The sequence below is a fragment of the Physeter macrocephalus genome, chromosome 14 (assembly GCF_002837175.3).
Source record: "Physeter macrocephalus isolate SW-GA chromosome 14, ASM283717v5, whole genome shotgun sequence".
NCBI lineage: Eukaryota > Metazoa > Chordata > Mammalia > Artiodactyla > Physeteridae > Physeter > Physeter macrocephalus.
This window is the reverse complement of record NC_041227.1, coordinates 81,390,698-81,417,838: the sequence shown is the minus strand read 5'-3', so window position 1 is coordinate 81,417,838 and position 27,141 is coordinate 81,390,698. Positions and strand designations below refer to the sequence as shown.

Here is a 27,141-nt window from a genome sequence, read left to right as displayed (position 1 = left end):
GGGGACCCATTTTTTTCTCTTTCCTTCTCTCTCTCTCCCTCTTTTTCCTTCTTTCTTTCGCTCTCTTTCCCCCTCTCCCTCTCCCTTCCCTCCTTTTTCTTTTTTTTTTTTAACATTTTGGTAGAAAATACATGAGTTCTAGAGCCACAGAAGCCTAGATGTTAATCTTCGTTTGGATTCTCAGCACCATATTTATCGTTTTTCCTTTGGTGAGTTAATTAACCCCTCTGAAGTTAAGTTTCTTCAGTTATAAAATGGAAACAGTGATACATAACTTACAAAGTTTTGGGGGTGAGCTGAATGAGTCAATACATGGAAATGCCCATGGTAAACACTTAATACTAATGCCATTTCCCCTCCATTTATGTCACAATCTAGTTTGGAGATAATTATTTTTAAGTATTATTTATCCAACTACACAGGTAACAATAATTAAGCCTGAACTCCAGATCCAATACCAAGAAAAAAAAAAGAGTCATCATTTTCTTTAAGAGAATTTAAGATATGGGGTGAAGGTCAAAGTGGCTGTGGCATTCATATATGTATGTATATATATATATATATATATATATATGTATATATATATATATATATATATATATATAGAGAGAGAGAGAGAGAGAGAGAGAGAGAGAGAGAGAGAGGCACAGAGATGAAGACAGACAGAAAGCGTATGAGAGGGAAAGAGAGCTACCAAAGCTGGAGTTCAGTCCTTCTAGATCAGAGCTTCACAACTTGTTCTGCCCTTACAAACTGGCAGGACCACATAAGAGTGGAGGTGTGCGGATGCCAATATGACCAGTGACAAAGGGCTGAATTGCCCCGGACCTGGGGAATTTCAGTTTCCACTTTGATCTTACACCAGTGTTTTCATCTTATGTGGAGACGAGGGGTATAAAGAATTCCCTAAATGTCAGGACAATGTAGAATCGGATACTGGGCTCCTTCTGTCACCAGATACTCCACCTTAAATGCCAGCCAATTATAAACTTGGGCTTCTTCCTGAATAAAGTGGTGCCACATAAAAGTCTCAGACAAACCAACCTCTGTATCACCACTTCAAGCTCTCCTCAGGATTGAGAACCTTATTTCCAAGTTTGGGAGATTACGACTTGGAAAAAGTGAGCCTAAATATCTCTAGGGTAACAGAAAAAAAGTTCAATATGACTATGTAAACACTGGACGCATTCCAATGACAACTTAATTGTTTAGTTTCTGTCATACTCCAAAATCATGGTCCCCTAGATACATTACCTACCCAGTAAGGACAAGTTTGTGCAGTTGTTGATGTATCAGTCAGGGCAGTCCAGAGAAACAGAACCAATGTAGATAGATAGGTAGATGCATACATGTATATATAAATACACAGATACAAATATACAGATGATACATACATACATAGATGATAGATATATACATACAGATAGATGATAGATCTTACATACATACATATACACACAAACATACATACATACATATTAATACATATATACATACAGATGATACATACATATATACACACATACATATATATGATAGATAATGATAGATAGATAGATAGATAGATAGACAGGCATTGGTTCATGCAATTATGGAGGATGGAGCCCTATAATCTGCCATTTGCAAGCTGGAAAACTGCTTCAGTTCCAGGAGAGAACGAGGGGAGCCAAATGTGTAAGTCCCAGTCTGCATATGGAGGTCCAAGAACCAGGAGTACTAATGTCTGGGAGCAGGAGAGAGAAAGGATTTTCCGTTTGTCTCCTGTTTTGTTCTTTGAGGCCTACATCAATTGACAGTGACCACACACACGGTGTTTGTGATCATCATTACTCAGTCAGCTAATTCAATGCTACCTTCTCCTGGAAACACGCTCACACCACACCAAAAAATAGTGTTTTACCATCTATCAGGGCCTCCTTCAGCCCAATCAATTTGACACTAAGATTAACAATCACAACTGGCAATAAATACTGTTTCTATGTGAATCAGACAAGACGAATCGTGTCTACTTTACATGTTTGAAAAGAGATGAAAAGTCTCCATGAAATAAATAAATGTCAAACATTTTATTGTATGGACCTACTCCCAGGGCTAGGAGCTTGGTTTAAGCGGATGTGGAAAATGTATTTAGAGTTGTTCTTTTCTTATTTATTCTCATTCAAATAGAAATACTTACCTCCCTTTGCTGACCTCTGACTCTCAGCAACTAACCTGATTCTTCTCTCCACAGACACCAACTAAAATTTACTGTGTGAAACATCCTGGGAGGTTTGATGTGGGGGAAATAAAGGAATTCAGAGGATGCCATCCCACAATATGCTGCTCTGGCACGATGTTTACTTTGAGCTGAAGCTGCTTGAGGACAGACTGATGCAGGGAACTCACCCTGACTAAAAATAAAGTATACATTTCCCCTTTTGCAAAGAAATTTATAAGCATAAGAGAAAATTGTGTTGTAAAGATGCCTCCATACCACGAAGAGAGATACATCTGCCAAGAAGTCTGCTTTTAAGTGATGACTGAGATCCATCACTCTGGGATAATGACAAGTCTTAGAACACTCTCAACTACTAGGAGCCTCCGAGAACACAGATGACAGCTTGGACAATCACACAGGTTTGAGAGTTTACCATGAACTACGGCAGGTTGAACAATAAGCTCTGTCTCCTCCACAAGGCCACTCCTTCAAGACAGGAAGGTGGATTTTACCTACTGCACAGACCAACACAGAGAGTCAAGGAAAATGAAGAGACAGAGGATTGTGTACCAAAGAAAAGAAAGATCAGGATAAAAGTCCAGACACAGACCTTAAAAAAATGGAGGGCTTCCCTGGTGTCACAGTGGTTGAGAGTCCACCTGCCGATGCAGGGGACACGGGTTCGTGCCCCGGTCCGGGAGGATCCCCCATGCCGCGGAGCGGCTAGGCCCATGAGCCATGGCCGCTGAGCCTGCGCGTCCGGAGCCTGTGCTCCACAACGGGAGAGGCCACAACAGTGAGAGGCCCACGTACTGCAAAGGAAAAAAAAAAAATGGAGATCGGGCTTTCCTGGTGGCGCAGTGGTTGAGAGTCTGCCTGCCGATGCAGGGGACACGGGTTCGTGCCCTGGTCCGGGAAGATCCCACATGCCGCGGAGCGGCTAGGCCCATGAGCCATGGCCGCTAAGCCTGTGCGTCCGGAGCCTGTGCTCCGCAACAGTGAGAGGCCCGCGTACCGCAAAAAAAAAAAAAAAAAAATGGAGATCGGTGATTTACCTGATAGTGTTCCAAATCATGGTCATAAAGATGCTCACTGAGGTCAGGAGAACAATGTGTGAACAAAGTGAGAATTTCAACAAAGAGATAGAAAATATAAGAAAGTACCAAACAAAAACTACAGAGCTATAGAATGCAATAACTGTACTGAAGAATTCAGTAAAGAGGTTCAACAACAGACTAGATGAAGCATAAGAAAGAATCAGTGAACTCAAAGTCAGGGCAGTGGATTATATTCAATTAGAGGTGCAAAATATATGAAAGAGTGAAGCTAGCTAGAGGGACATACAGACATCATCAGGTGGAGCAATAATCACATTATACAGGTTCCAGAGGGGAACAGAGGCAGAAGAGGGCAGAAAGTTTATTTTATTTTAATTGGCTGAAAACTTACCTAACCTGGAGAAAAAAGGGATATCTAGATCCAGGAAGCCCAGATAGTTTCAAATAAGAGGAATCCAAAGAGACCCACACTGAAGCAAATTATAATTAAATTGTCAAAATTTTAAAGCAACAAGAGAAGAGCAAGATGTTATGTACATGGGAACCCCCATAAGACAATCAGCATATTACTGAGCAGAAAGTTTGAAGGCCTGAAAGGAGTGGCATGATATAGTCAAAGTGATGAAAGAAAAAAACCCTGCCAACCAAGAATACTCCAGCCAGCAAAGTAGTCCTTCAGATTAGAAACAGAAGTAAGAGCTTTGGAGACAAGCAAAATATGAAAGAGCTCATCAGCACCAGAGAAGTTATACAAAAATTCTTAAAGAAAATACTTCAAGCCAAAACAAAAGGTGCTAATTAGTAACAGAAAAACATATAAAAATATAAATCTCACCAGCAAAGGAAAATGTATAAATTCAGAATACTAACGTTATAATGCTGGTGGGTAAATCACCTATAAATCTAGTGCGGAGGCTGTAGACAAAAGTGATAAGATTAACTATAATTGCATAAACTACTAGTGAATATACATGATGAAAGATGTAAATTCTGATATAAAAAACTTAAAATGTAGGAGAGAGAATAAAAAAGGAGAGCTCTAGTATGCATTCGAATTTAGGAAGTTGTCAGTTTAAAATAGAGTGTTGTTATTTTATACAAGCCTGATAGGAACCATGAAGCAAAAACTTATAATCGATACACAGACGAGAAAGAGAAAGAAATCAAAGCATATCATTACAGAAAAATCATCAAATCACAACAGAAGAGAATAAGGAAGATAGAAACACGGGAATTCCTTGGCAGTCCAGTGGTTAGGACTTGGCACTTTCACTGCCGAGGGCACAGGTTCAATCCCTGCTTGGGGAACTAAGATCCCACAAGCCAGGTGGTGCGGCCAATAGATAGATAGATACATAGATGGATAGATAGATAGATAGATAGATAGATTTTTTTTAACAAAAGAAACAAAGGCAGTATGAAAGAGCCAGAAAACAGTGAACGAAATGGTCATATAAGTTTTTACCTGTCGATAATTACTTTAAATTTACTTGGGCTAAATTCTCATCCAAAGATACTGAGTGGCAGAATGAATGAAAAACAAGACCTGGCTATACACTGCCAATAAAAGTCTCACTTCAGCTCTAAAGACACAAACAAACTGAAAGTGAAGGAATTTCCATTTGCATTTCCTTTTGTGCAAATGGAAACCAAAAGAAAGCAGGGGTAGCCATGTTTATTTCAGGCAAAAAAAAAGCCTTACGCCTAAAACTATAAGAAGAGACTGTTCAGCCTATAATGAAAAAAGGGTCAACCCAAAAAGAAGATATAACATTTGTAAATACTTACACACCCAACATAGGATATTAAGCAAATATTAACAGACCTCAAAAGAGAAATTGGCAGCAACACAATAACAGTAGGGAACTTCAATACCTCACCTTCAAGAATGGACAGATCATCTAGACAGAAAATCAATTTAAAAAGCAATGCTCTTAAACTACACGTGAAACCAGATGGACGTAGCAGACCCTTACAGAACACTGCATCCCGAAACCGCAGGATGTGCTTTCTTCTCAGGCACACAAAGAACATTCTCCAAGATGAATAACCATATGTTAGACTACAAAACAAGTCCTAATAAACTTAAGAAGATTGAAATGACATCAAGCATTTTTTTCTGACCACAGTGTACAAAACTAGAAATCAATTAGAAAAAGAAAAGTAGAAAATTCATAAATATTCGAGATTAAAACACATGCTATTGAACAACACCAGTGGGTCAAAGAAGACAGCAAAAGAGAGATTAAAAAATATCTACAGACAAATAAAAATGGGAATTCAGTATACCAAAACTTGTGGGACACAGCAAAAGCAGTTCTAAGAGGGAAGTTTATAACAATAAATACCTACTTTAAGAAACAAGAAAGATCTTCAAGAAACAAACTAATTTTACACATCAAGGCCTAGAAAGAGAAGAGCAAACTAAGCCCAAAGTTAGTAGAAGGAAGTAACAAAGATTTGAGTGGAAATAAATGAAATCGAGATAAAAAGACAATGAAATTAAATGCTGTATTTTTGGAAAAGGCAATGAAGATAGACAAACCTTCAGGTAGACTCACCAAGAGTGAGGGCTCAAAATAAATAAAGTAGACATAAAAGGGGAGACACTACAACTGATACCTCAGATATACAAAAGATCATGAGAGGCTACTATCAACAATAACTCACCAACAGAGTGGATACCCTAGAAAAAAAAATTGACAAACTCCTTGACTTTTAGCCCAACCCAGATTGGTTCATGAAGAAATAGAAAATCTGAAAAGACCAGTAATGAGTAAAGAGATTGAATCAGTGATCAAAAACCTTAAAACAAATAAAATTTTATGACCAGATGGCTTCACTAATGAATTCTACCTGACAGTTAAAGAATTAATACCAATTTTTCATGAACTCTTCCAAAAACTAGAAGAGGGAATGATTTCAACTAATTTTATGAGGGCAGCATTATTCTGACACCAAAACCACAAAGGACACCACTTGAGAAAAAAAGAGTACAGACCAATAAAGCTGATGAATATGGATGCATGAATTCTCAACAAACTGAATTCACCAAGTCATTGCATGGACCATCCACCATGATCAAGTGGGATTTATTCCGGGGATAGTGATTCCATATGATCATCTCAATAGATGCAGAAAGAGCATTTGACAAAATTCAACATCCACTCGTGGTAAACTCTCTTTTTAAAATGGGAACAGAGAGGGAGTTCCCTGGTGGCCTAGTGGTTAGGATTCTGGGCTTTCACTGCCAGGGCCTGGGGTTGGGGAACTGAGATCCCACAAGCTGCGCGGCATGGCCAAAAAATAAAAATAAATAAATAAATATTTTTAAAAATGGGTACAGAGAGACTATTTCACAACATAACCAAGGCACACTTGATAAACTCAAAGCTAACATCATAGTCCACAGCTAAAAGCTAAAAGTGTTTCTCCTAAGATGAGGAACAAGACAAGGATTCCCAGTCTCACCGCTTTTATTTGACAGGGCACCAGAAGTTTTAGTCAGAGCAATTCGGCAAGAAAATAAACAAAATATATCCAAATCAGAAAGGAAAAAGAAAGACTGTCTCCATTTGCAGAAGACATGATATTATTTATAGAAAACTCTGAAGACCCCATCAAAAAGTTGTGAAAACTAATAAGCAATTTCAGGGAACTTGCAGAATACAAAATTAATATACAAAAATCAATGGTACTTTTATACATTTGCAACAAACTTTTAGAACTAAAAATTAAGAAAACAATGCTTTTGGGGCTTCCCTGGTGGCGCAGTGGTTAAGAATCCTCCTGCCAATGCAGGGGACATGGGTTCTAGCCCCAGTCCGGGAAGATCCCACATCCCGCGGAGCAACTAAGTCCATGCGCCTAGAGCCCACGCTCTGCAACAAGAGAAGCCACCACAAAGAGAAGCCCATGCACTGCAACGAAGAGTAACCCATGCTCACTACAACTAGAGAAAGCCCGCACGCAGCAACAAAGACCCAACACAGCCAAAAAAAATAATAAATAATTAAATTAATTTATTTTAAAAAAGAAGACAATGCTTTTACGATTTCATCAGAAAGAATAAAATACCTAGGAATAAATTTAACCAAGTACATGAAAGATCTGTGCACTGAAATACTATTAGACATCGATGGAAGAAATTGAAGACCCAAATAAATGAACAGTTATTTTGTGCTCATGGATTGGAAAAGTTAATATTATGAAGATGTCCACACTACCCAAAGCAATTTAGAAATGCAATGCAATCCCTTTTTTAAACAGAAATTGAACAAACAACCCTCAAATCTGTACAGAACCACAAAAGACCCCAAATAGCCACTGCAATCATGAGAAAGAAAAAGAAAGCCAGAGGCACTGCATTACTGGTTTTAATATATACTACCAAGCTATAATAATTTAAACAGTATGGTACTGGCATACAAGTTGACACATAGACCAATGGGTCAGAAAAGAGAGCCCAGTAGCACACCCTCCGGTATATGGTCAACTAACATTTGTCAAGGGAGCCAAGAACAATCCATGGGGAAGGAATAGTCTCTTCAACATATGGTGTTGAGAGGGGCTTCCCTGGTGGCACAGTGGTTAAGAATCTGCCTGCCAATGCAGGGGACACAGGTTGGAGCCCTGGTCCAGGAAGATCCCACGTGCCACGGAGCAACTAAGCCCGTGCGCCACAACTACTGAGCTGCGCTCTAGAGCCCACCAGCCACAACTACGGAAGCCCGCATGCCTAGGGCCCGTGCTCCACAAGAAGAGAAGCCACTGCAATGAGAAGCCTGTGCACCGCAACGAAGAGTAGCCCCCGCTCACCGCGACTATAGAAACCCCCATGCAGCAACGAAGACCCAGCGCAGCCAAAAATAAAAATAAATAAATAAAATATTTTTAAGAAACGTATGGTGTTGAGATAACTAGATAACCACATGTAGAAAAAGGAAATTGGACCCCTACTTACATTACTTACAAAAATTAACTCAAATGGATTAAAGACGAACATAAGCCCTGACACCATGAAACTCCTAAAAGACAACCACTGTCAGAAGAAGCTTCTGACAGTGGTCTTGCCAATGATTTTTTTAGCTATGACACCAAAAGCATAAGCAATGAAAGCAAAAGGATCAAGGGAAACTACATCAAACTAAAAAGTTTCTGCACAGCCAAAGAAACAATCAGGAATATGAAAAGGCAACTTACAGAATGTGAGAAATTATCTGTACACCATATATCAGATAAGGAGTTAATATCAAAATTATATAAGGGACTCATGCACTCAATCACAAAAAACCAAAACAAATTAATTATAAAAAGGGCAGAGGAACTGAATGGCCAGATTTCCAAAGAAGACATCCATAAGGCCAACAGGTGCATAAAAATGCTCCATGACACTGATCATCAGAGAATTGTAACTCAGATCATAAGGAGCTATCACCTCACACCTGTTAGAATGGCCACCATCAAGAAGACAAGTGTACAGAAAAAAAAAAAAAAGAAGACAAGTGATGACAAGTGTTGGTGAGGATGTGGAGAGAAAGACAAATACTGCATGATACCACTTCTTTTTTTTTTTTGGCTGCGTTGGGTCTTCGTTGCTGCGTGCGGGCTTTCTCTCTAGTTGCAGCGAGCGGGGGCTACTCTTCGTTGCAGTGCGCAGGCTTCTCATTGCAGTGTCTTCTCTTGTTGCGGAGCACAGGCTCCAGGCACGCTGGCTTCTGTAGTTGCGGCACATGGGCTGAGTAGCTGTGGTTCATGGGCTCTCGAGCGCAGGCTCAGTAGTTATGGCGCATGGGCTTAGTTGCTCCACAGCATGTGGGATCTTCCCGGACCAGGGCTCGAACCCGTGTCCCCTGCATTGACAGGCGGATTCTTAACCACTGCACCACCAGGGAAGTCCTGTATGATACCACTTCTATGTGAAATGTAAAAAAAGATGCAATGTAAAAAGAGAGTAGAATTATGACTAAGAGAGGCTAGGGGGTGGGGGAATTGGGGAGACAGGTTTTAGGGTACAATTTGCAACTTGCAGATACACAAGTCCTGGAGATCTAAGGCAAGAACAGTGACTATAGTCAACGACACTGTATTGTAAACTCAAAAGTTTCTAAGAGACTAAATGGTGTTATCACCACAAAATAGAAATGATAATTATGTGAGGTGATAGAGGTGTTAGCTAAAGCTATGGTGGTAATCATATTACAATGTATAAATGTATGCAATCACCCCTTTGTACACCAACACTTATACGACGTTATATTTCAATTCCATCTCAATACAAATTAATTTTAAATAAATAAAGTTTAAATAAAAGCAGGTTCAAAGGGAAGTAAAAAGCCAGCCCAAGCCAAGTGTTCTATAGTCTGGTTAGACATTAGGTCAGACGTTGGACTTTACTGCTTCCTGAGGAGAAAAGGCAGAGACTCTCACCGGAGCCCCTGGAAGGCTGTGCTGTGAATGAGAGAAAACCATCAGTAGAGCAGCCCTCGAACGCCCTGGAACCCAACCTGAAGTAGCTCAGTCCCTAACTGGAGCAAGGCGATCTACGGAGGTTGGTGGGGTCATTCCTCTCTGGAGGAAAGTCACATTACTCAGAACCTACATAAATTTTCAGACACATCTCTGGACTTCAGTCTGAACCTGTTAGCCAAACTATGAGACATGAGGTGAGGACCAAAAGTCAGAAAGAGAAGAAAAGGGGACAACGGAAAGAGTTCAAAGGAGATCAGGACTTGGTGTTCATCCAACACTGAGCTTGAAATGCAAAAGAGCCCCAGGGAGAGGGTAGATGATCCCCGGCAGGGAGACCCGCCCCCCCCCCCCCGCCCAACAAGCCAGTGGGGAGGTCTGCTCCGGAGGCTGCAGGAGCAAAAGGCAGGAGGAGGGTGGTGCTGCGTCAACAACACAATTAACACCAAGGGTGTGGAAGTGGATGGGTACTGAATTCATCTGATCTCTCATTTAAATTTCTCTTTAATGTTCACCGATAAAAGAATGGAATGCACTGACGTCGGCAGAACAATGGAAGACTTCAATGCAGACGGAATGTTAGAACTTGGAAGGAGTTTCAAAGACAGGCCATCAAGATGCATTTGAAGATGAGAGGGTAGGGTTTCAAAAGTGTGTGTAGAAGCAGCACAGCCATAACTGTGTGCATTTAGGAAAACCCTGGAACCAAATGTCACGACCAAAAGTGGTTTTCTGTGGACTATGTGGGAAGTGTAAGTCCTTCGGCTGGTGGGAGATTTTTGTCTTTGTAATTCTATGTCATGTACCTGTATTGCGTGGGGAAAAGTCAATATAATTTTGTGGTAATTTATAATAAAAATGCTTCTTTTTACTTATACATTTTATTAATTTTACATCATATTAAAAAATAATATTTAGTTCATTGAACATTATTTCGATACAGAAGGAGACTGGTTTTCCTCCCCCACAGGGGTAAAGACTGGTGTCTGCATATATATGGACTCTAATAAGAAAAATGGTTCTGAAGAACCTAGGGGCAGGACAGGAATAAAGACGCAGACGTAGAGAACGGACTTGAGGACACGGGGAGGGGGAAGGGTAAGCTGTGACGAAGTGAGAGAGTGGCATGGACATACATACACTACCAAACGTAGGGTGGATAGCTAGTGGGAAGCAGCCGCACAGCACAGGGAGATCAGCTCGGTGCTTTGTGACCACCTAGAGGGGTGGGATAGGGAGGGGGGGAGGGAGGGAGGGAGACGCAAGAGGGAGGAGATATGGAAACATGTGTATATGGATAACTGATTCACTTTGTTGTAAAGCAGAAACTAACACAGCACTGTGAAGCAATTATACCCCAACAAAGATGTTAAATAAAAAATAAAATAAAGACTAGTGTCTGTTATTCATCAGGAATTACTCAGCTTACATTCACTGAAATTGCACTGAAATGTAGATGCAAGAAGGAAGGGAGGGATTAACATTCACAGGACTCCCTCTGAATGCCAGAGTCACTGACAGGCATTTCTACCTAACTCTCTGATGGGATTTCAGTGAGTGCTACATTCAGCCTCCTGATCTCCGCGTCCCACCTTGGGAAATATGCTCTCCAGAGTGTCCTAGTTTATGCTAGGTGGGAATTGAGCCCACATCACTCTCACCCCACAGACCACAGCCACCCCAGAAGGAGGGGTTGGGAGCGGCCCTCTATTACCCTGAACCCACTTTGGGCTTAGAGAAGAAGAGATTAAATAGAGGAAGCAGAAAACCCCAGTGTTCAAGAGCACTAATTTGGAGAAATGTCATGAATCTGCCCCTAAAGAAGCCCATGAAAATGTCTGTTATTACTGGGACCAGTGAACTCAGGTCAAGATCCAGCTGCTGACTCAGGTCTCTCCCCCGGCCAAAGTCTCAGGCTCAATTTGCTCTCTTAGAGTTTACAAAATATTAGAGGGCACCAACAAGTGGTTTTTCAAGATTTATTTCAGAGCGCTGATCAGCGACCTATCAAAGAGACCTGATGTGAGGACATCGATGCCTCTCGACCGCCCCTGATGTACAGAAATCCGCCGTCATCTCCTGCAGACTTCTAGAACATGATATTCATCTTTGCCATCTTATTACTGATTTCATCATATATATTGATATTACTTCTACATTACCAATGGCTGTACAGGGGTCGGGAGGCTGGTTTATAATTTATTTATCACCTACTATCACTTCCTTAACTCTGGAGGTCTTGACATTTTTAACATTGGTGGCCACACCGAAGAGGAGTGCAGCTATGAAGGCATAAATGCGACCAAAGACCAGTTTCAAATACAGGATCGATGCTTGGCTTGTTTTTACCGAGCGAATTCTTCCTGAACTGGGTCCGCTGTCCATGCTCCCTCCAGGACCTCTCTTTAAGCACAGTGGAGGCTCCCAGCCTACATGGCAATGGCAATTCCTTCTATTGTTGCAAATTCCTCTATGATTGCATTTCTCAGGGGGACAGTCATAAGTTATTGCATCTATACGAGCAGTGCAAGTGCTATTGAGACAGAACCTCTCAGGAGCGCAGGGGGTACCACTTCTCACATGACCAACATCAGTTGTTTCTGGGGAATAGTGACTGTCTACTCCCCAACACCAGACCCCCGAGATCTTTGACTGATGGAATGAAACATGTTCCTGCAACCGGGGAACATGAGTGACATTGCTACACTGCAGCCTTCCACATTTTATGTCTGCTTCTCCGCAAGCAGCATGGTTCAACATCCTATCATTTCTTGTACAGTGTCCAAATCGATTGGCTTTTCTATTTATTGTATAGCAGACATCATGAGCGTTAAGAGCGTGTCTTCCAAAGATTTCTCTGCAGTGCATAGTGCGGTCAGTGCAGTTTCCATGATAGCAGTAGCCTTCTTCAGTACAGGGCGTTCCATCCTGCATATAAAAATCTCCCGGGCATTGACTGGTTGTTCCAAAACAGTACTCTGGAAGGTCACATGTATTTTGAATTGGTCTGCAGAGTGTCCCAGGTTCAGAGTAGGTACAGTTTGTACAGCATAGTCCTTCATTACAAGTAGCCCCTTCCTCCAACATACAGTCATACTCGCAGCATTTGTTGCTATAACACTGCTTGAAGGAGCCACAGTCACACTGCTCCCAATCCTCCACTATATAGTTTCCACAACGCATCTTTATCAGGCTTTCATTAAAATAGCTCACCGTTGTGTTAAATATACAACTGCCCTGTATTCCTACTATGTCCCACCAATGCCCGATGGAACAGTCGCTGAAGGCATCTGTCAAGGCTGGGTATTTTGCCATAAGGCAGGTGCTCCTTCTCATGCAATAGCAGTTGTCCCCATCATACCACAGACCAAAACTTCTCCCAATGAGTTGGGTTGATACAATAGCTAACATTAAATAATGTCTGCCTAGATAACCAACGAACAGTAGACTACGATCAGTTTTACACATAGTATAGGTCTCTGGCTCAAACTGACCTGGTCGTGGTCCGTCACGAATTACTATCAAGGATGAAGTGGTTTCTGTAACTAGTCTGAAAGTGTTTGCATGATAACGAGCATACGCACCACCTGGTACCCTATAGTCATTCATGACAGTTGGATCTCTTTCACTAAATAGTACCACTGCAACTAGATAGAACCTTACAGCAAGACCTTGTTGAAAGGAGTCCACTACACTACACATATGTACCAGGGCTTCTACACACTTAGACACATTGTTGTATACACGATACATTGAATTAGAATACAGAACAAATCCTTTCATAATTCCCTTATGTGCTGCAAACACCCTAGCACCACTCCTGGGGGCTACACTGACATCTGCTTCAGGGAACAGTGGGTGTCTATCCTCCTTGTGTCCCGGTCCATATGCAGGTCCTGTTGCATTGGCATCGGCCACTATCTGAGAAACCACATGTTCAAACCTTTCCGAATCCTTGAGGGGCTTGATTTCATACGCAAGGTCATCCAACTTCATAATACCTTCAAGACCCCCATAGCACGTGTCCACGGTGACCATGGAAAAAGGAATCTCCTCCAGGTAGCCGAGGTAGTAACAATCTGAAGGGACGAAGGGGTAGTCCATCTGCAAGGCTCCTTGGTCATCCTGAGTCATCAGCAGCAGGTGTCCGGGCCAAAATAACTTCTTGCGCCGCATGTGGATAACGTGCCTCTGGCCCCCAAAACTCAGGCTGTAGGAGAGCCAGCCTGGAGTCTGAACACCCTTGCCTCGGTACAACTCCTTCCTGGGTATCACCAACTCCGAAGAGATGTAGCGCCATAAGGGACGGCCTTGAGAGCACTGGACTGGAGCCACTACTGCCCAGAGTCCAAGCAGCAAGACGGCTGCCCCCAGAGTGACCTGGCCCTCTGCCAGCCTTGGTGCCCTGCTCAGGGACATCTGCCAATGAGTTAAAAGCAAGATCCCAGAGGAGCCAGGTCTACACCATCTGCTGTGGCCACTTCCTACAAAGGAGACAGTGACAGAGAAGAAGAGGTCGCTGGGTGGGTCTCCTAATGGGATTAGGTAACAGTCCCAGGGCGTGGCAGTGGATAGGTCTGTATATGAACTCAGCCAGGGCTGAGGTGGGAGAGCGGAGGACTGTGTCCATGAGTGCTACTATGGAATTGAGGGCTTACTGGCTCAGCATCTAGAGTAGGAGTAATCGTTCCTCAATGCTCTGTAAAACCCTTCAGAGTCCAGCATCTAATGCTCCCTTAAAATTAAAATTATCAGATTTTCTTTTCCTTGCCCCAGCAGGTGAGAAGAGACACTGCTCCTGACCACATGAGAGCCCCAGGGGGTGTTCCCTCTAGTCCTTTCCTGTGGGTCCTTCCTGGACGGCGGTCGGTTCCTCCTATGCATGTGCTCATCCCTTCTCTCTGTTGGTGCCCAATGTGAGAGAACAAATATTTCACTCTTGTGAAATTTTGTATTTGTTTTGAGGGGAGGAAGAAAATCTAGTACCGGGTCATGATCAGAAGAAAACTTTCATTGTCCTCCAGACTATGAATATTTCCCTTTTAATTTACAAACATACTCCTGCCATTTAAACCGAATGTGATCGGGGAGGAACTTCCAAGGTAGGACATTTATTCCTTGCCTTCTCCCTGCTGCTCTGTATTCCTCCCCATCCCAGCTGGGCCTGCTCGTCCCTGATGGATCTAACACATCGGCTACTTTTCCCCTCTGAGAGGGCGGGAGTTAGACGCCCTTTCACTCCCACATTAGGGTTTTCGCAGAGCACAGGATGAGGATGACTGAGCCATGAAAATCTAATGATGTCCCCTTACCCCCTGTTCTACGCAGTCGCGGGGCTTCACTCTAAGTGCCCACACTTCTGCTCTCTCAAACGAACCCCCACTGACCTTCTGAATGGTAATTCTACTCTTTTAATTCATACCCTGTACAAGATGATGTACTCTTTTCCCTCTATTCACCATTTAAGTATGCTTACACATATGGCTTTTACTTTTTTGCTTCTCATTTCTTTCTTCTTCTCCCATCTTCTATCTGGGCCTGTTTTCATTTTAGTGTAAAATTATATCTCACAATCTCCTTTGGTGCCTGTTAGCTGACAATGGACTCTAACTTGTTTTTTCATACTATGTCTTCCATTAAAGTACTTTCTTCAGCATGAAATGCTTTCTTAAGGCCCAGTTTCATAGGTACAGTACTACAGACTTGCACTAATTCCCCCCTCAGAATCCGGAGGCCACAAGCCCTTCTGCCTGCCTACACATCAGGATGAGAAGTCTGACTTAACTGCATATCTTAAACCACTTGAAGAGAATCAGACTTTTCCTTCAGAAATGGGATGATGGGATGAGGCCATGTGCCCGTGTGACTCAGGATTTTTCTCTCTTCCCAGGTACCCAGGCTGAGAACCACATTGTACAAAGGCATGAGGGAGAGGTGGTCTCCATGCAGAGGCTTAGCCTCACCTGTGTCATCTACATGTTCCCAGTTTCAGAATATTCCCTGTGGCGGATCCACATTCACCCAGGGAAGGGGCTGGAGCGGCTGCTGCGGCCTGGGCTCAGGGGCACACTCAGGACAGCATGACCTCCAGTCCTGAGTCAGCATCTCCAGGGATACAACCAGGAAGCAACTGTTCTCACAGCTGTGCAGTTCCAAGGCCAGGAGTGCAGGCAGGTACAGCTGTGCCCGAGACACTGCAGTCCGAGTGCATGGTGAGCCAGACGCAAGCCTCCTCGCAGGGGCAGGTGTGGGGGCTGCGGGTAACAGTCAGGGTCTCCCAGGAGATGTCAGGGCCTCAGAGGGAGGTCGGCGCTGCCAACACAAGGCTGATCGCAGGCGCAGGCGCAGATGGAGGTTCAGGGCTGTTCCCTGCCGGGGCCGGGGGCTTCCTCTCCTTAGAGCAGTCTCCCCCAGCCCACTTCTGCCTCGTGATTCTATGCTTAACTCGAAAACGCCTGAATTAGGAAGATGTGCTGCCATAGGAGGAAAACACTCCCATGCACAGAAGGCAGAGTCCCTTACGACTGTTTACTCCTGTCCATAAATACCAATTAATTATCAAAACTTCTGAAGTAAGTTGGCTAAATCCATACAAAAGGCTCTGTTGCAGTCAACAACGCAGCACTACACGGCACAGCTCAGGGCACAACTAGCCAGCAAGCGGCACCGTAAAGTGCGTGATGGGTATCAGGCAACAGCGGCATCACACGCCCCAAGCAGGAGAAGGAGGCCCTGGTGGTGGTGGTTACTGACCTGACACCACACTCACGGCACCAGCAGCGTTAACAGTGGCCATCAAGGCGATGCACAGTGACGCCCATCCCCCGCCAGAGCTCGATAAGGAAGTTCAGTCTGATGATGCCACAGGCACACATGAAAGGAATTTGAAAAATTTCTCACCTCCATTATTGAGGTGTCTGTTGAGAGCAGGGCAGACCTCTCAAGAACATCAGAAATGCTTTGATAGCACCAGCAATGGAGACGGATTAGGGTTTTTAATGTGGTTCCTGGGTGTGGGAGGGTTAAGTGTTGTGCTCACAGGCACGGCTCATGTGGTTTTGATCTCCCACCTGCATCGAAGGAGGGAGAAGCTGTGCTTCTTACCAAATTTCCCAGCAGTGGGCAGAGGAAGAAGAGAGGAGTGACCTTTAAGGTGTCAGCTCTCAAACATCAGAAAATAGAGTAGGACTATTTCTTCCACTTAACCCCTGCAAAAACTGATTGAAAAGAAAGGAGAAAAGGGCCATTATGGATAGAAAACAATCTGAGTCCTTAGAAAGTGGGGAGAACGATTATATGTTGGTTAGCAATAATAAGAAATAACAGAAAAGGAGTTCTTCAGTCTCTCCCCACTTCTAAGGACAAGGCTTCCAATATGAAAAATCCTCTTCAAGCTCGAGGGTCAAGTCCACCCCTGGGTTGCGAGAGCTCACAGCTCCCTCCGCAGACAGGGCTGAGGTCCCTGGGGAAGGCAGGGCTGTGGGCTCTTCTCCTCTGCTTGGCGACACCTCCCCAAAGTGAGGGTCGCAGGTGTCACACACGGGGCTGTGGGGATGGGTGTGGCCACAGGTGACTGACAGCGACTGATTTTCCTTGTCGCCAGGTGTCCTGTCCCAGGTGCAGGCACAGGAGCTGGGCCCAGGACTGCACCTTGCAGACCCTCTCCCTCCCCTGTGCTGTCTCTGGATCCCTCATCCCAGCCAGTGGTTATTGCTGGAGCTGGGCTCCATCAGCCCTTGGGGACGGGGCTGCACTGGTCCTCAGGAATATGCTAGAATGACGACTCAGCCCCAGCCCCAGCCCCTAGGAGTTACCTCCCCGTCTCCAGAGGCACAACCAGGAACCAGTTCTCCCTGCAGCTGAGCTCTGTAACCACCGAGGGCATGGCTGCAGACTGTTCGAGGGACACAGGGAGGGGAGGTCAGGGTGAGCCCAGACAGAAACTTCCCTGCAGGGAGACAGGAGGGCCTGGCTGCAGGTTTCACTGAGGACCATGAGGCAGGGCTGAGGCCCCCAGGGGTGCTCAGGACCCACTGAGCACAGAGACCAGCCCCACGAGCAGGTGCGGATGAAGGGGGAGGTTTCCTGCCAGAGCCTGTGGTTCCCTCTGTGTCTCACCATTGCCCGTAGACGCTCTCTACGTTTGTAATTGTTTGCCAGCTATAGATTTCTGATTAGAAGCTTCTGCTCTACCGCGAGCACACAGTCTCACGTGCACCAACGCAGAGTCCACTTACAGAGCCAGTAGTGACTGCTGATGGCCACCAGCAGCAGGGAGGTGAGGAAGCCTGAGGAACCCTGTTGCTGGTTTCCTATCAGCCTGCAAGGACAGACCTCAATAGAAATCCTGGACAGGGACGGTCTTTGCTGTCCTGGTCCCAGCCCGACGGAGCCTAAGGCTGGGCCAGTCCCTGAGAGAAGTTGATGGATTTTCAATCTAACCCTCCTCTCACCAGACTCAATGCTGAACAGTGAACACCGATCAGGCTGTCTCTGCTTCTGTGAATCAGTTTTCTTTCTCCTTCACCTTTTTGTCCCCAAACCCTTTCTCCTTCCACTCTCTGAAAAGGGGTCATGACCTTTCTGTGGTCTAAACCCCAGGGGCAGACCCTTTACCTGGAGCTTAGGTGGGGCCCAGGCCGTGGCTCCTGCAGGCACCTGGGAAGGTGTGATGGGACTTTCAGACTTGCTGTGGACCAGGACGTGCCTGCTGTCCTTTGCACGTGCACTCACTGGGGAAGGTAAGCGGACATAAGTACTCAGGGGAGTGATGTTTGTTTAGACACAACGGGATGTGGAGTTTGAACTTGTTCTGATCAAACTATTGTGGGGTCACCTGACCTGTGGCTTCCAGGAGAGCCTGATGGACACCCCGCTGTGCTGGGAGCTCTGGAGGATGGAGGCTCTGCGGTCGGTTGGAGACATACAACCTTCATGGGGCCAGACGTCAGAAAGGCCAGGCCGGAAATCTCGAGTAGTAGATGAAGCTGCTGTCCACTGTGGAACTGCATCTTCTTCAGGTCTGCTGTGATTGAACCAAGCCCAACCAGGTTATCTAGGGTAATATTCCTAGGTTAGAGTAAAATGATGATAGAATTTAACAACATCTACAAAATACCTTCGAGGTAACACCTGGATTAGGGATTGACTGAATAACTGGAGAGGGAGCCCAGGCTAGCTGACACATAAAACTGACCATTGCCATTGTTATTTTATATTTTATATTTGCCTAAAGAAGCAGGTTCATATTATCAATAACTATGCTAAGGTATTTTTTCAGTTATTTCAGGTCACGTAAAAAGCAGTCATCGAAAATGGATTCCATTTGCATGGAATTTGTTTTTAGGAAAGTATGTTTGTGATGCTGGGAGTGATGTCAGCCCTGATGCAGCTCTGACCCTGAGTGACAGAGAGAGAAATAAGACTGGATGGGACATCAAGTGTCCTTCAGTCCAAGGAAGGACCAGCTGGGGCATCTTCGAGCCCAAGTCATCCTTCGGAGAACCCCCACACCTCACTGTTATGGCCCTGCCTCGGCATCAGCTGTGCAAGGACTGAATACAGACAACTCACCGTGGAGTCTGGGCTGAGCTGCTTTGTCTTTGTTGCTATTTTACAAGGTAACTGATGGAGAACAAGAGATACTGAGGATGTGAGGGGATATGAGTGAGGGAATCAGCGGATGTGTGACAGTCTCCTCACCAGGATGTCTCTGTGTTTGCAGAGGTCCAGCTGGTGGAGTCTGGGGGAGGCTTGGTGTAGCCTGGGGGGTCTCTGAGACTCTCCTGTGCAGCCTCTGGAGTCACCTTCAGTAGCTACTGGATGAGCTGGGTGTGCCAGGCTCCAGGGAAGGGGCTGGAGTGGGTCTCATCCATTAATACTGGTACTGGTAGCACTAACTATGCAGACTCTGTGAAGGACTGATTTGCGATCTCCAGAGACAATGCCAGGAACATGCTGTATCTGCAAATGGACAGCCTGAGAGCCGTGGACAGGACCATGCGTTACTGTGTAAGAGACACAATAAACGGAGATCAGGGTGAGCCCAGACACAAACTTCCCTGCAGGGAGACGGGAGGGGCTGGGCTGCAGGGTGTCATCAGGACACCAAGGAGTGCTCTGGACTCAGGAGCACGAGGTCTAGTCCCAGGGACAGGGCGGGTGCAGTGGCCTAAGCAGTGGATACCCTGGACAACAAATAACCCCATCTTCTCATTTATAATAAACTATTGCGCCATTGTCCAAAAATTGTCCCCTTTGGTGTAAAAGTATCTGGGAATCTCTTGCCTCAAAGATACCTAAAATGTAAATCAAAATGACACATATTTCCATGTATGCTAACACCTACAATGCCTTACTAGGGCACTACTTGTTTCCTTTGCAGTTATAGACTTTGCTAATAGTAACTAAACTACACACTTCATTTTCGATACACACAATGCAGGGTCTTGGGATACCATTCAATAGAACCATCATGTCCCTGACGGGTCCGAGACAGATGTTTGACATTAGAAACATAATGCTCTTCTCAAACAATTCCTTTCCAAATTCCAGGCTGGCACATAATCCCCCGAATGTTTCTCTCCCTTTCCCCATGGCTTGATTTATTTTTTAATATATTTTACTCTCTTTCCTCCATACCAAAAGGGTTGGACACCAGATCTAGGGCACATACTCTCCTGGAAGCACTAACCATAACCTGTCCTACAGGGCAGGTGGCTCATTTGATACAGGACCCTATCGGCCCACAAACAACAACAATAACAGAGACTGGTCAAGCACAGCTCACATCATCCTGACGATTGCTGATCTAATTAGTAATGGTCTAGTTGTTTTCATTAAAGTATAATTGGAAGCCCACTCTGCCACAGAGACACTGCTTCAAACAACCATGGCAAATGCTGAGACCCACATCCACTGCAACAGGAACTCACTTGGAGGTTCTCCAGTCCACATCCCAGATGATACCCGTCCAACTCAAGACCTTCCCATTGGTGATGACTTCATCCTGGATGCTAAATCCTGAGCCCCAGTAAAGCCTGTGGATGGTCCCTCTTAAAACACAAATGATGAACACATAACCTTTACTGCTTTTCTTCTTTTGATATTGGGATTTCTATTATGTGTCTGGGCTCACCCTCTGCTTAGACCACAATTCTGGTATAATCCTTGCTCTCTGCCAAAATGTACACCCCCGTTTTACCAAGATTAAAGCGAAGTCTGGAAGACATTCCTCCTATCTGTGCCATTCTGAAAATTAATGGGGCTTTTTAGCAAATGGAACAACTGGATATCCACATGCAAAAAAGTCAATCTTGGCAAAGACCTTATAGTCTTCACAGAACTTTACTGAAAATGGTTCACAGAGCTGAATGTAAAACTCAAAACTCTAAAACCTCCATGAGATAACACAGGAGAAAAACTAGATGATTTGGGGTAGAATGAATGATGACTTTTTAGGATCCATAAAATAAATCTTTGATAAGCTAGATTCTATTAAATTTAAAAACTTCTGCTCTGTGGAAGACAATGTCAAGACAATGAGAATACAAGCCACAGCCTAGGATAAATTATTTGTAACAGATTCATCTGGTAAAGTACTGTTACCCAATTATACAAAGACACTTGAAACTCAACAATATGAAAACAGAAAACCTGATTTAAAAATGTACCAAAGGGACTTCCCTGGTGGCGCAGTGGTTAAGAATCCGCCTGCCAATGCAGGGGACACAGGTTCAAGCCCTGGTGCCATGGAGCAACTAAGCCCGTGCGCCACAACCACTAAGCCTGCGCTCTAGAGCTCGCGTGCCACAACTACTGAGCCCGTGAGCCACAACTACTGAAGCCCATACAGCTAGAGCCCGTGCTCTGCAACAAGAGAAGCCACTGCAATGAGAAGCCTGCGCACCGCATCGAAGAGCAGCCCCATTCACCCCAACCAGAGAAAGCCCGCACGCAGCAACAAAGACCCAACACAGTCAAAAATAAAAAAAATTAAAAAATAAAAAAATTTATTAAAAAAAAAAATGGGCCAAAGACCTGAATAGAAACTTCACCAACAGAGATAAACAGGTAGCAAATGAGCACATGAGAAGAAGCTCTGCTTCACGTGTGATCAGGGAAATGTAAAGTAAAACCATGATGTGATGACTATACACAATTATTCAAACAGCCAAAGTCTGCAACATGGACCACACTACCTGCTGGCAAGGCTGATAAACTGTCATGACACATCGCAATTACCCGCCACATGCCGGCAAGGCTGGAGAAGGAAAGGAACTCATTCACCGCTTGCTGTAACGCAAGACAGTGCATCCACTTTGGGAGACACTGCAGCAGTTTCTACGAAAGGAAACATGCTCTTACCACATGACCCAGCAATCATACATCTTGATATTTACCCAAAGACACAGAAAACAAAGGTCCACGTGACAACCTGCATACAAATGTTTATATCAGCTTTATTCATGGTTGACAAAACTTGGAAGCAACCAAGATGTCCTACAGTAAGTGAACAGACAAATAAACTGGGTGCATCCAGACAATAGAATATTATTTGGCAATAAAAGAATGAAAAGACATGGAAGAGGCATGCATATTACTGAGTAAAAGAAGCCAATCCAAAAAGGCTTCATATTGTATGCTTTTAACTTTGTGATATTCTGGAAAACACAGAACTATGGAGACAGTAAACAGATCAGTGACTGCGTGGAGTTCAGGTAGAGGAAGATGGATGAACAGGTGAAGTCAGAGGACTTACAGGGCAGGGAAATACTCCTCATGACTCCTTAATACTGGACATATGTCACACATTTGTAAAGTCCCGCAAAATGTACAAGAGTGAACCCTAAGGTAAGCTATGGACTTTGGGTAATTGTCACGTGTCATGACAGTTTATCAGCTATAACAAGTGCGCCATCTGAGGGTAGTGATGATGGTGGAGGCTGTGCCTGTGGGGGGTCAGTACGTATACGGGATAGCTCTGTACTGCCCCCCCCCATTATGCTGTAAACCTAAAACTGCTCTCAAAAAAAAAATAAAGTCTTAATTTAAAGAAAATAATGGATGAGGCTGCGCTCTAGAGCCCGCGAGCCACAACTACTGAAGCCCGCGCACCTAGAGCCCGTGCTCTGCAACAAGAGAAGCTACTGCAATGAGAAGCCTGCGCACCGCAGCAAAGAGTAGCCCCTGCTCGCCGCAACTAGAGAAAGCCCACGCGCAGCAACGAAGACCCAACGCAGCCAAAAATATAAATACTATAAATGAATGAATGAGTGCAGGGAGCAGAAGTTTAAAAAAGAAAGAAAATAATGGACATAAATGTTGTCTCCAGGAAGCACCGGCCTCCTTTCAGTCAACACCTTGACCCCTCTGGAGTAGGACCACCCGCTCCTACTACAGCCTTGGCTATACACAAATACTACTATCTTTGCATAAACGTACTTACAGTTCATACTCTCAAAGGGCATAACTTCTGGACCCATCTCCTTGACCTGAGCATATTCTAATACTCTTCACAACTCCACCCAGGTAGTGTTAGAGAGCCCCAAAACTTCAAATCTATTTTCCTGGCTAATGCCATACAAATGGGGACTTGGTGATGAGCCAGTTTACAAGGAATCTTTATACTTTTACTTGTGTTTGTTCTTCCTACTCTCATAGTAAAATGTTTTATTCCATTTAGAGTGACTTCTGCCATATTCTCTGAAAGTCACTCTCCCAGAGTTCCCTTAATTTGAAGCCAGAGCACCGCAGGGACAACTGTAGTAACTATATTTTCCTATTTCTGTATTCTCCATGTTCTGACTTGGGGGGCCCTGATCTTACACAGACTGCCCCTTCCTGGGCTGCAAATTCCTGCAGATATCAGACACCTTCCGGCAGGTGTACCTCTGATATACAAGCCACCAATCCAGAGCACATCTCTATTTTCTATCTCTCTTACAAGCTCTCACACACCTTTCTACATTCCTCCTGACCTGGATCACCCCAGGGCCAGGTCTCAGACAACCAGGGACCACACATGCCCAAGAGCCTGACAAAATTATTCAAGTTATCCAGTGCTAATTTTACTCAGCATACCTACCCTGCCTCATCCATTTCAAAACCCCAATCCGGTCTCTGGTGCATGGCCCGCCCCCTCCTCTGTATCCTGACCAACCCCAGTGCCTCCCTGAGTGGCCCCTGTGTGGTGTGTGCCCCGTTTCTAGGGATCTGTGAGCGTAAACTGACAATCACTTCCACGTCCGTGTGTCTCACCATACCTGATGAAAACAAATCTGGCTACATTTTAACACACACACACATACACACACAGGTTTTTAGGTATATTTTAGCAGAAAACATACTTTGACAAGATAAAAAAATAACAGATGCGTAATGTTTCATTTTCTTTTTGAAAGAGAATTTCTGATACTGTTTATATTTATTAAATGCCTTTCTTTCATTTAAGTTTTTTAAGTACTCATGAGTCACATATCTCTATTTTCTTTCTCCCTAAAATTAGGAAACATTTTTGTGCAACTAATAAGGTCAAGCTCCCTGGTCATAATATTTTGTGAATCAGGCGGGTAATCAGAAGGGAACAAGTCCGAGCCCGACGCCACTGAGGAAACCCTGTGAGAATCACAGATTAGAGACACGGGATAACTGCCTCACTGAGATTTAATCATGAGAATATGTGAGAGCCCTCTCCCCCAGACGACTACCACAGTAATGAGGCTCCAGGATAACACTAGCGGAGGAAAGCTGTAAGTGCTACAAGACACAGACTCCCCAAGGAGGAGAACTTAGGGATGCCCAGAGACCTCAGTGAGACAAAGTCCAGAACAGGAGATCAGGTTGAAGCCTCTGACACCTGCAGCTTACAGACCAAACTCAGGATCCTCGCTCATCAGCCTCAGGCTGTTTTTCTCTCTTTCCTTAGTGTTCTATGACAACGTTTCCCTCCTCCTCCAGGAGTTTTTGGTGGATCCAGGTGTAATCACGATCCGGGTTCCACCAGAGACGTAAAAGATGACGCAGGTTCCCCACAGTTGGCGCAGTTGTGGGTGATTAAGCAGTGGGTCTACCTACCTGTCAGATGCTGGGGTCTTAGGTCCACAGGGCAGGCGGTCAAGAGGAAAGATGACCAGCAGGACTGAGCCCGAGGATGGAGAAACTTCTGGTGATGCGGTGTCCTGCAAAAGCCAGGGCATCCCTCATGGAGCTGACCTAGCTCATCTTCCTGCTACTGTCCCACCCACCTGGTGACCCAGCAGAACAGCCATCACCTGAGTCAGTTGACAACAACGCTGCCTCATCCTCCTCTTCCTCCTCAGACTTCTCAGGGTCTTCCTTCCTGCAGGTGGGGTCTCTGGGGTCCCTCAGGTGCAGGCACTATGAGAGAGAAATGTTGTGACTGTGCCCCACTTCTGACAATGTGGGGCAAGCCTGTACCCTTCCCATGGGGCAACTGCAGCGTCCAGATTCTTCAAGAACAGGCAAACCCAACGTGCATTCACACTCCAGTCTCCACTTGACTGTGTTTGCTTTTGTTTGTCAAAGCAAGTCACACACTCAAGCCTAGGGTCAGTGTGTGTCAGGGCACGGAGGGCACTGCGCATGTGCTAGGTATAGAAAAGAAGAAATTTCAAGTGCATTACTATGATAATTAGCCACTGTGTGTGTGTGTGTTTGTCTGTATTATTGGAATATTAGATGTTATGTGTGCATTGAGATCCAGGGCTTCTATGTGCAGGTGTTCTCTGACATAATATTAAACCAGAGGAGCCCAAAGGAAATGAGAGGAACCCCCAAAGCCCCTGATAGACTCTGGACTTACACGACTGTCAACTGTATCAATGCATCTGGCACCTCCAGGGAAAGGGCTCCCTTGTGGTTTCATAAAATCCTTGCTTGGGGTCTCCCTGTAAAGTATGTGGGTTTAGTAAGGCCAATTCACTATTTCAAAAGATGATGTAGAAAGAATATGGTGTCACTGTAAAAGGATTCTGAAGGCAGGGCACAGCCACTGAATACTGGACTAGAGATACTGAGGTAAATACAATGTGAGACCAGGCAGGACCCTTCCCCGCAGGGTACTGGGGGTGCTCACGACCCACCCAGCACAGGATTGCAGCCCCAGGAGAAGATGCGGAAGGAACTGGGGAGTGGTTTCCTCTCAGGGACTGAGTCTTCTCTTTTCAGCTAAAACAAATCTAAATTGAGTTGTTAAGGACCGCTTACTCCTGTGTGATTAATAGTGGATTCTATTGGGAACACATACCCAACTCAATAAGGCAATGAGAACTGTGTTTAACAGGTAAATTTGTAGGCCTTCTAGATATCCTAATTCTTAGAAGTGGAAAACGGGATTTTTTTAATCCAATGGTTGCAGAGTTTGGGGAGACAGTCTGACCCTAGGAGTAACATTTAGTTATCAAAGCTCAGAACATGTTCAGGTTGTTTCCCTGTCATTCAAAGGTGGGCTCAAAAAGAGAGGCATGTCCTGTGGGGCTTCTTTCTCAGTCTGAAGAACTCTGTCTGCACAGAGGTCAAGGATGTGATGGGGGACACATATTCTCAGACAAGGATTAGGACTTGGGCCTTTGGCATCGCACTGAGTATGGTCCATGGGATATCCACCTTTTCTTGGCTAGACAGGCACTGAATATGAAATATTCTGCCTCATCAATGGGCAAATAAGTTGAGATATCCTCGGTTAAAGATGGGTATGTCTCGCCCTAAGAGCATCATCCAACAACCATACAGCATCCTCTACGGAAGTCTCACAGTCCTCACCACAGACTGGACTGGGGGGATCCTCTTCCTGGCAGCAGTGGCTACATGTAAGGAACTTCCCAGTCCCTGGGCTGGGGAGGGAATCAGGACAAGTCAAGTGGATTTCATCCACTCCTGACCCCTCTCCACAGGCGTCCACTCCCACATCCAGCTGGTGCGGTCTGGCACTAAGGCAAAGAAGTCCAAGGCATCAGTGAATGTCTCCTGCAAGGCTTTCAGATACACCTTCACCAGCTGCTTTATTCACTTGGTTCCAAAGGTCTCTGGACAAGGGCTTTAGTGAATGACACAAATTGACCCCAAAGACGGTGAAACAAGGTATGGCCAGAAGTTCCAGGACAATCATCATGAGTGTGGACACATCCACAGCCTACACGGAGCTGAGCAGTCTGAGATCTGAGGTCACAGTCATGTACTATTACTGTGCAAGACACACAGTGCGATAAACCTCCTCCTGAGTATGTCAGAAACCCCGAGGGAGAGGTTGGCTGTGCTGGGGCTGAGGTGACAGAGATGTTTAGGTTGAAGGTGCCTCAGAAAATGGGTTTATGTAATTGAAATTACACAATAGATGTGAGTATTCACTAATTATTTCGGAAATTTTCCATAAACCAATCACCATATGAGCAAAATTCA

The 27,141-nt window shown here is 44.7% G+C and overlaps 1 protein-coding gene, 1 long non-coding RNA gene and 1 pseudogene across 2 annotated transcripts in view; 1 reads left to right on the top strand and 2 right to left on the bottom strand.

The window, feature by feature from the left end:
• LOC114487804 (uncharacterized) overlaps positions 1 to 17,453 on the bottom strand; it is a 37,828-nt gene extending 20,375 nt beyond the window's left edge. The window contains exon 1 of the long non-coding RNA XR_008619307.1: positions 16,624 to 17,453. This is a non-coding gene — a long non-coding RNA (uncharacterized lncRNA). The remainder of the gene's footprint in view (positions 1 to 16,623) is intronic.
• On the bottom strand, positions 512 to 16,616 carry LOC102977208 (disintegrin and metalloproteinase domain-containing protein 21-like). Its single transcript, XM_028499922.2, has one exon. The coding sequence runs from the start codon at positions 14,140 to 14,142 to the stop codon at positions 11,923 to 11,925; it is 2,220 nt and encodes a 739-aa protein (XP_028355723.1). The 5' UTR covers positions 14,143 to 16,616; the 3' UTR covers positions 512 to 11,922.
• Positions 17,454 to 17,980: 527 nt separating the features above from the next.
• On the top strand, positions 17,981 to 27,135 carry LOC102977496 (uncharacterized; annotated as a pseudogene).
• Positions 27,136 to 27,141: the final 6 nt, after the last annotated feature.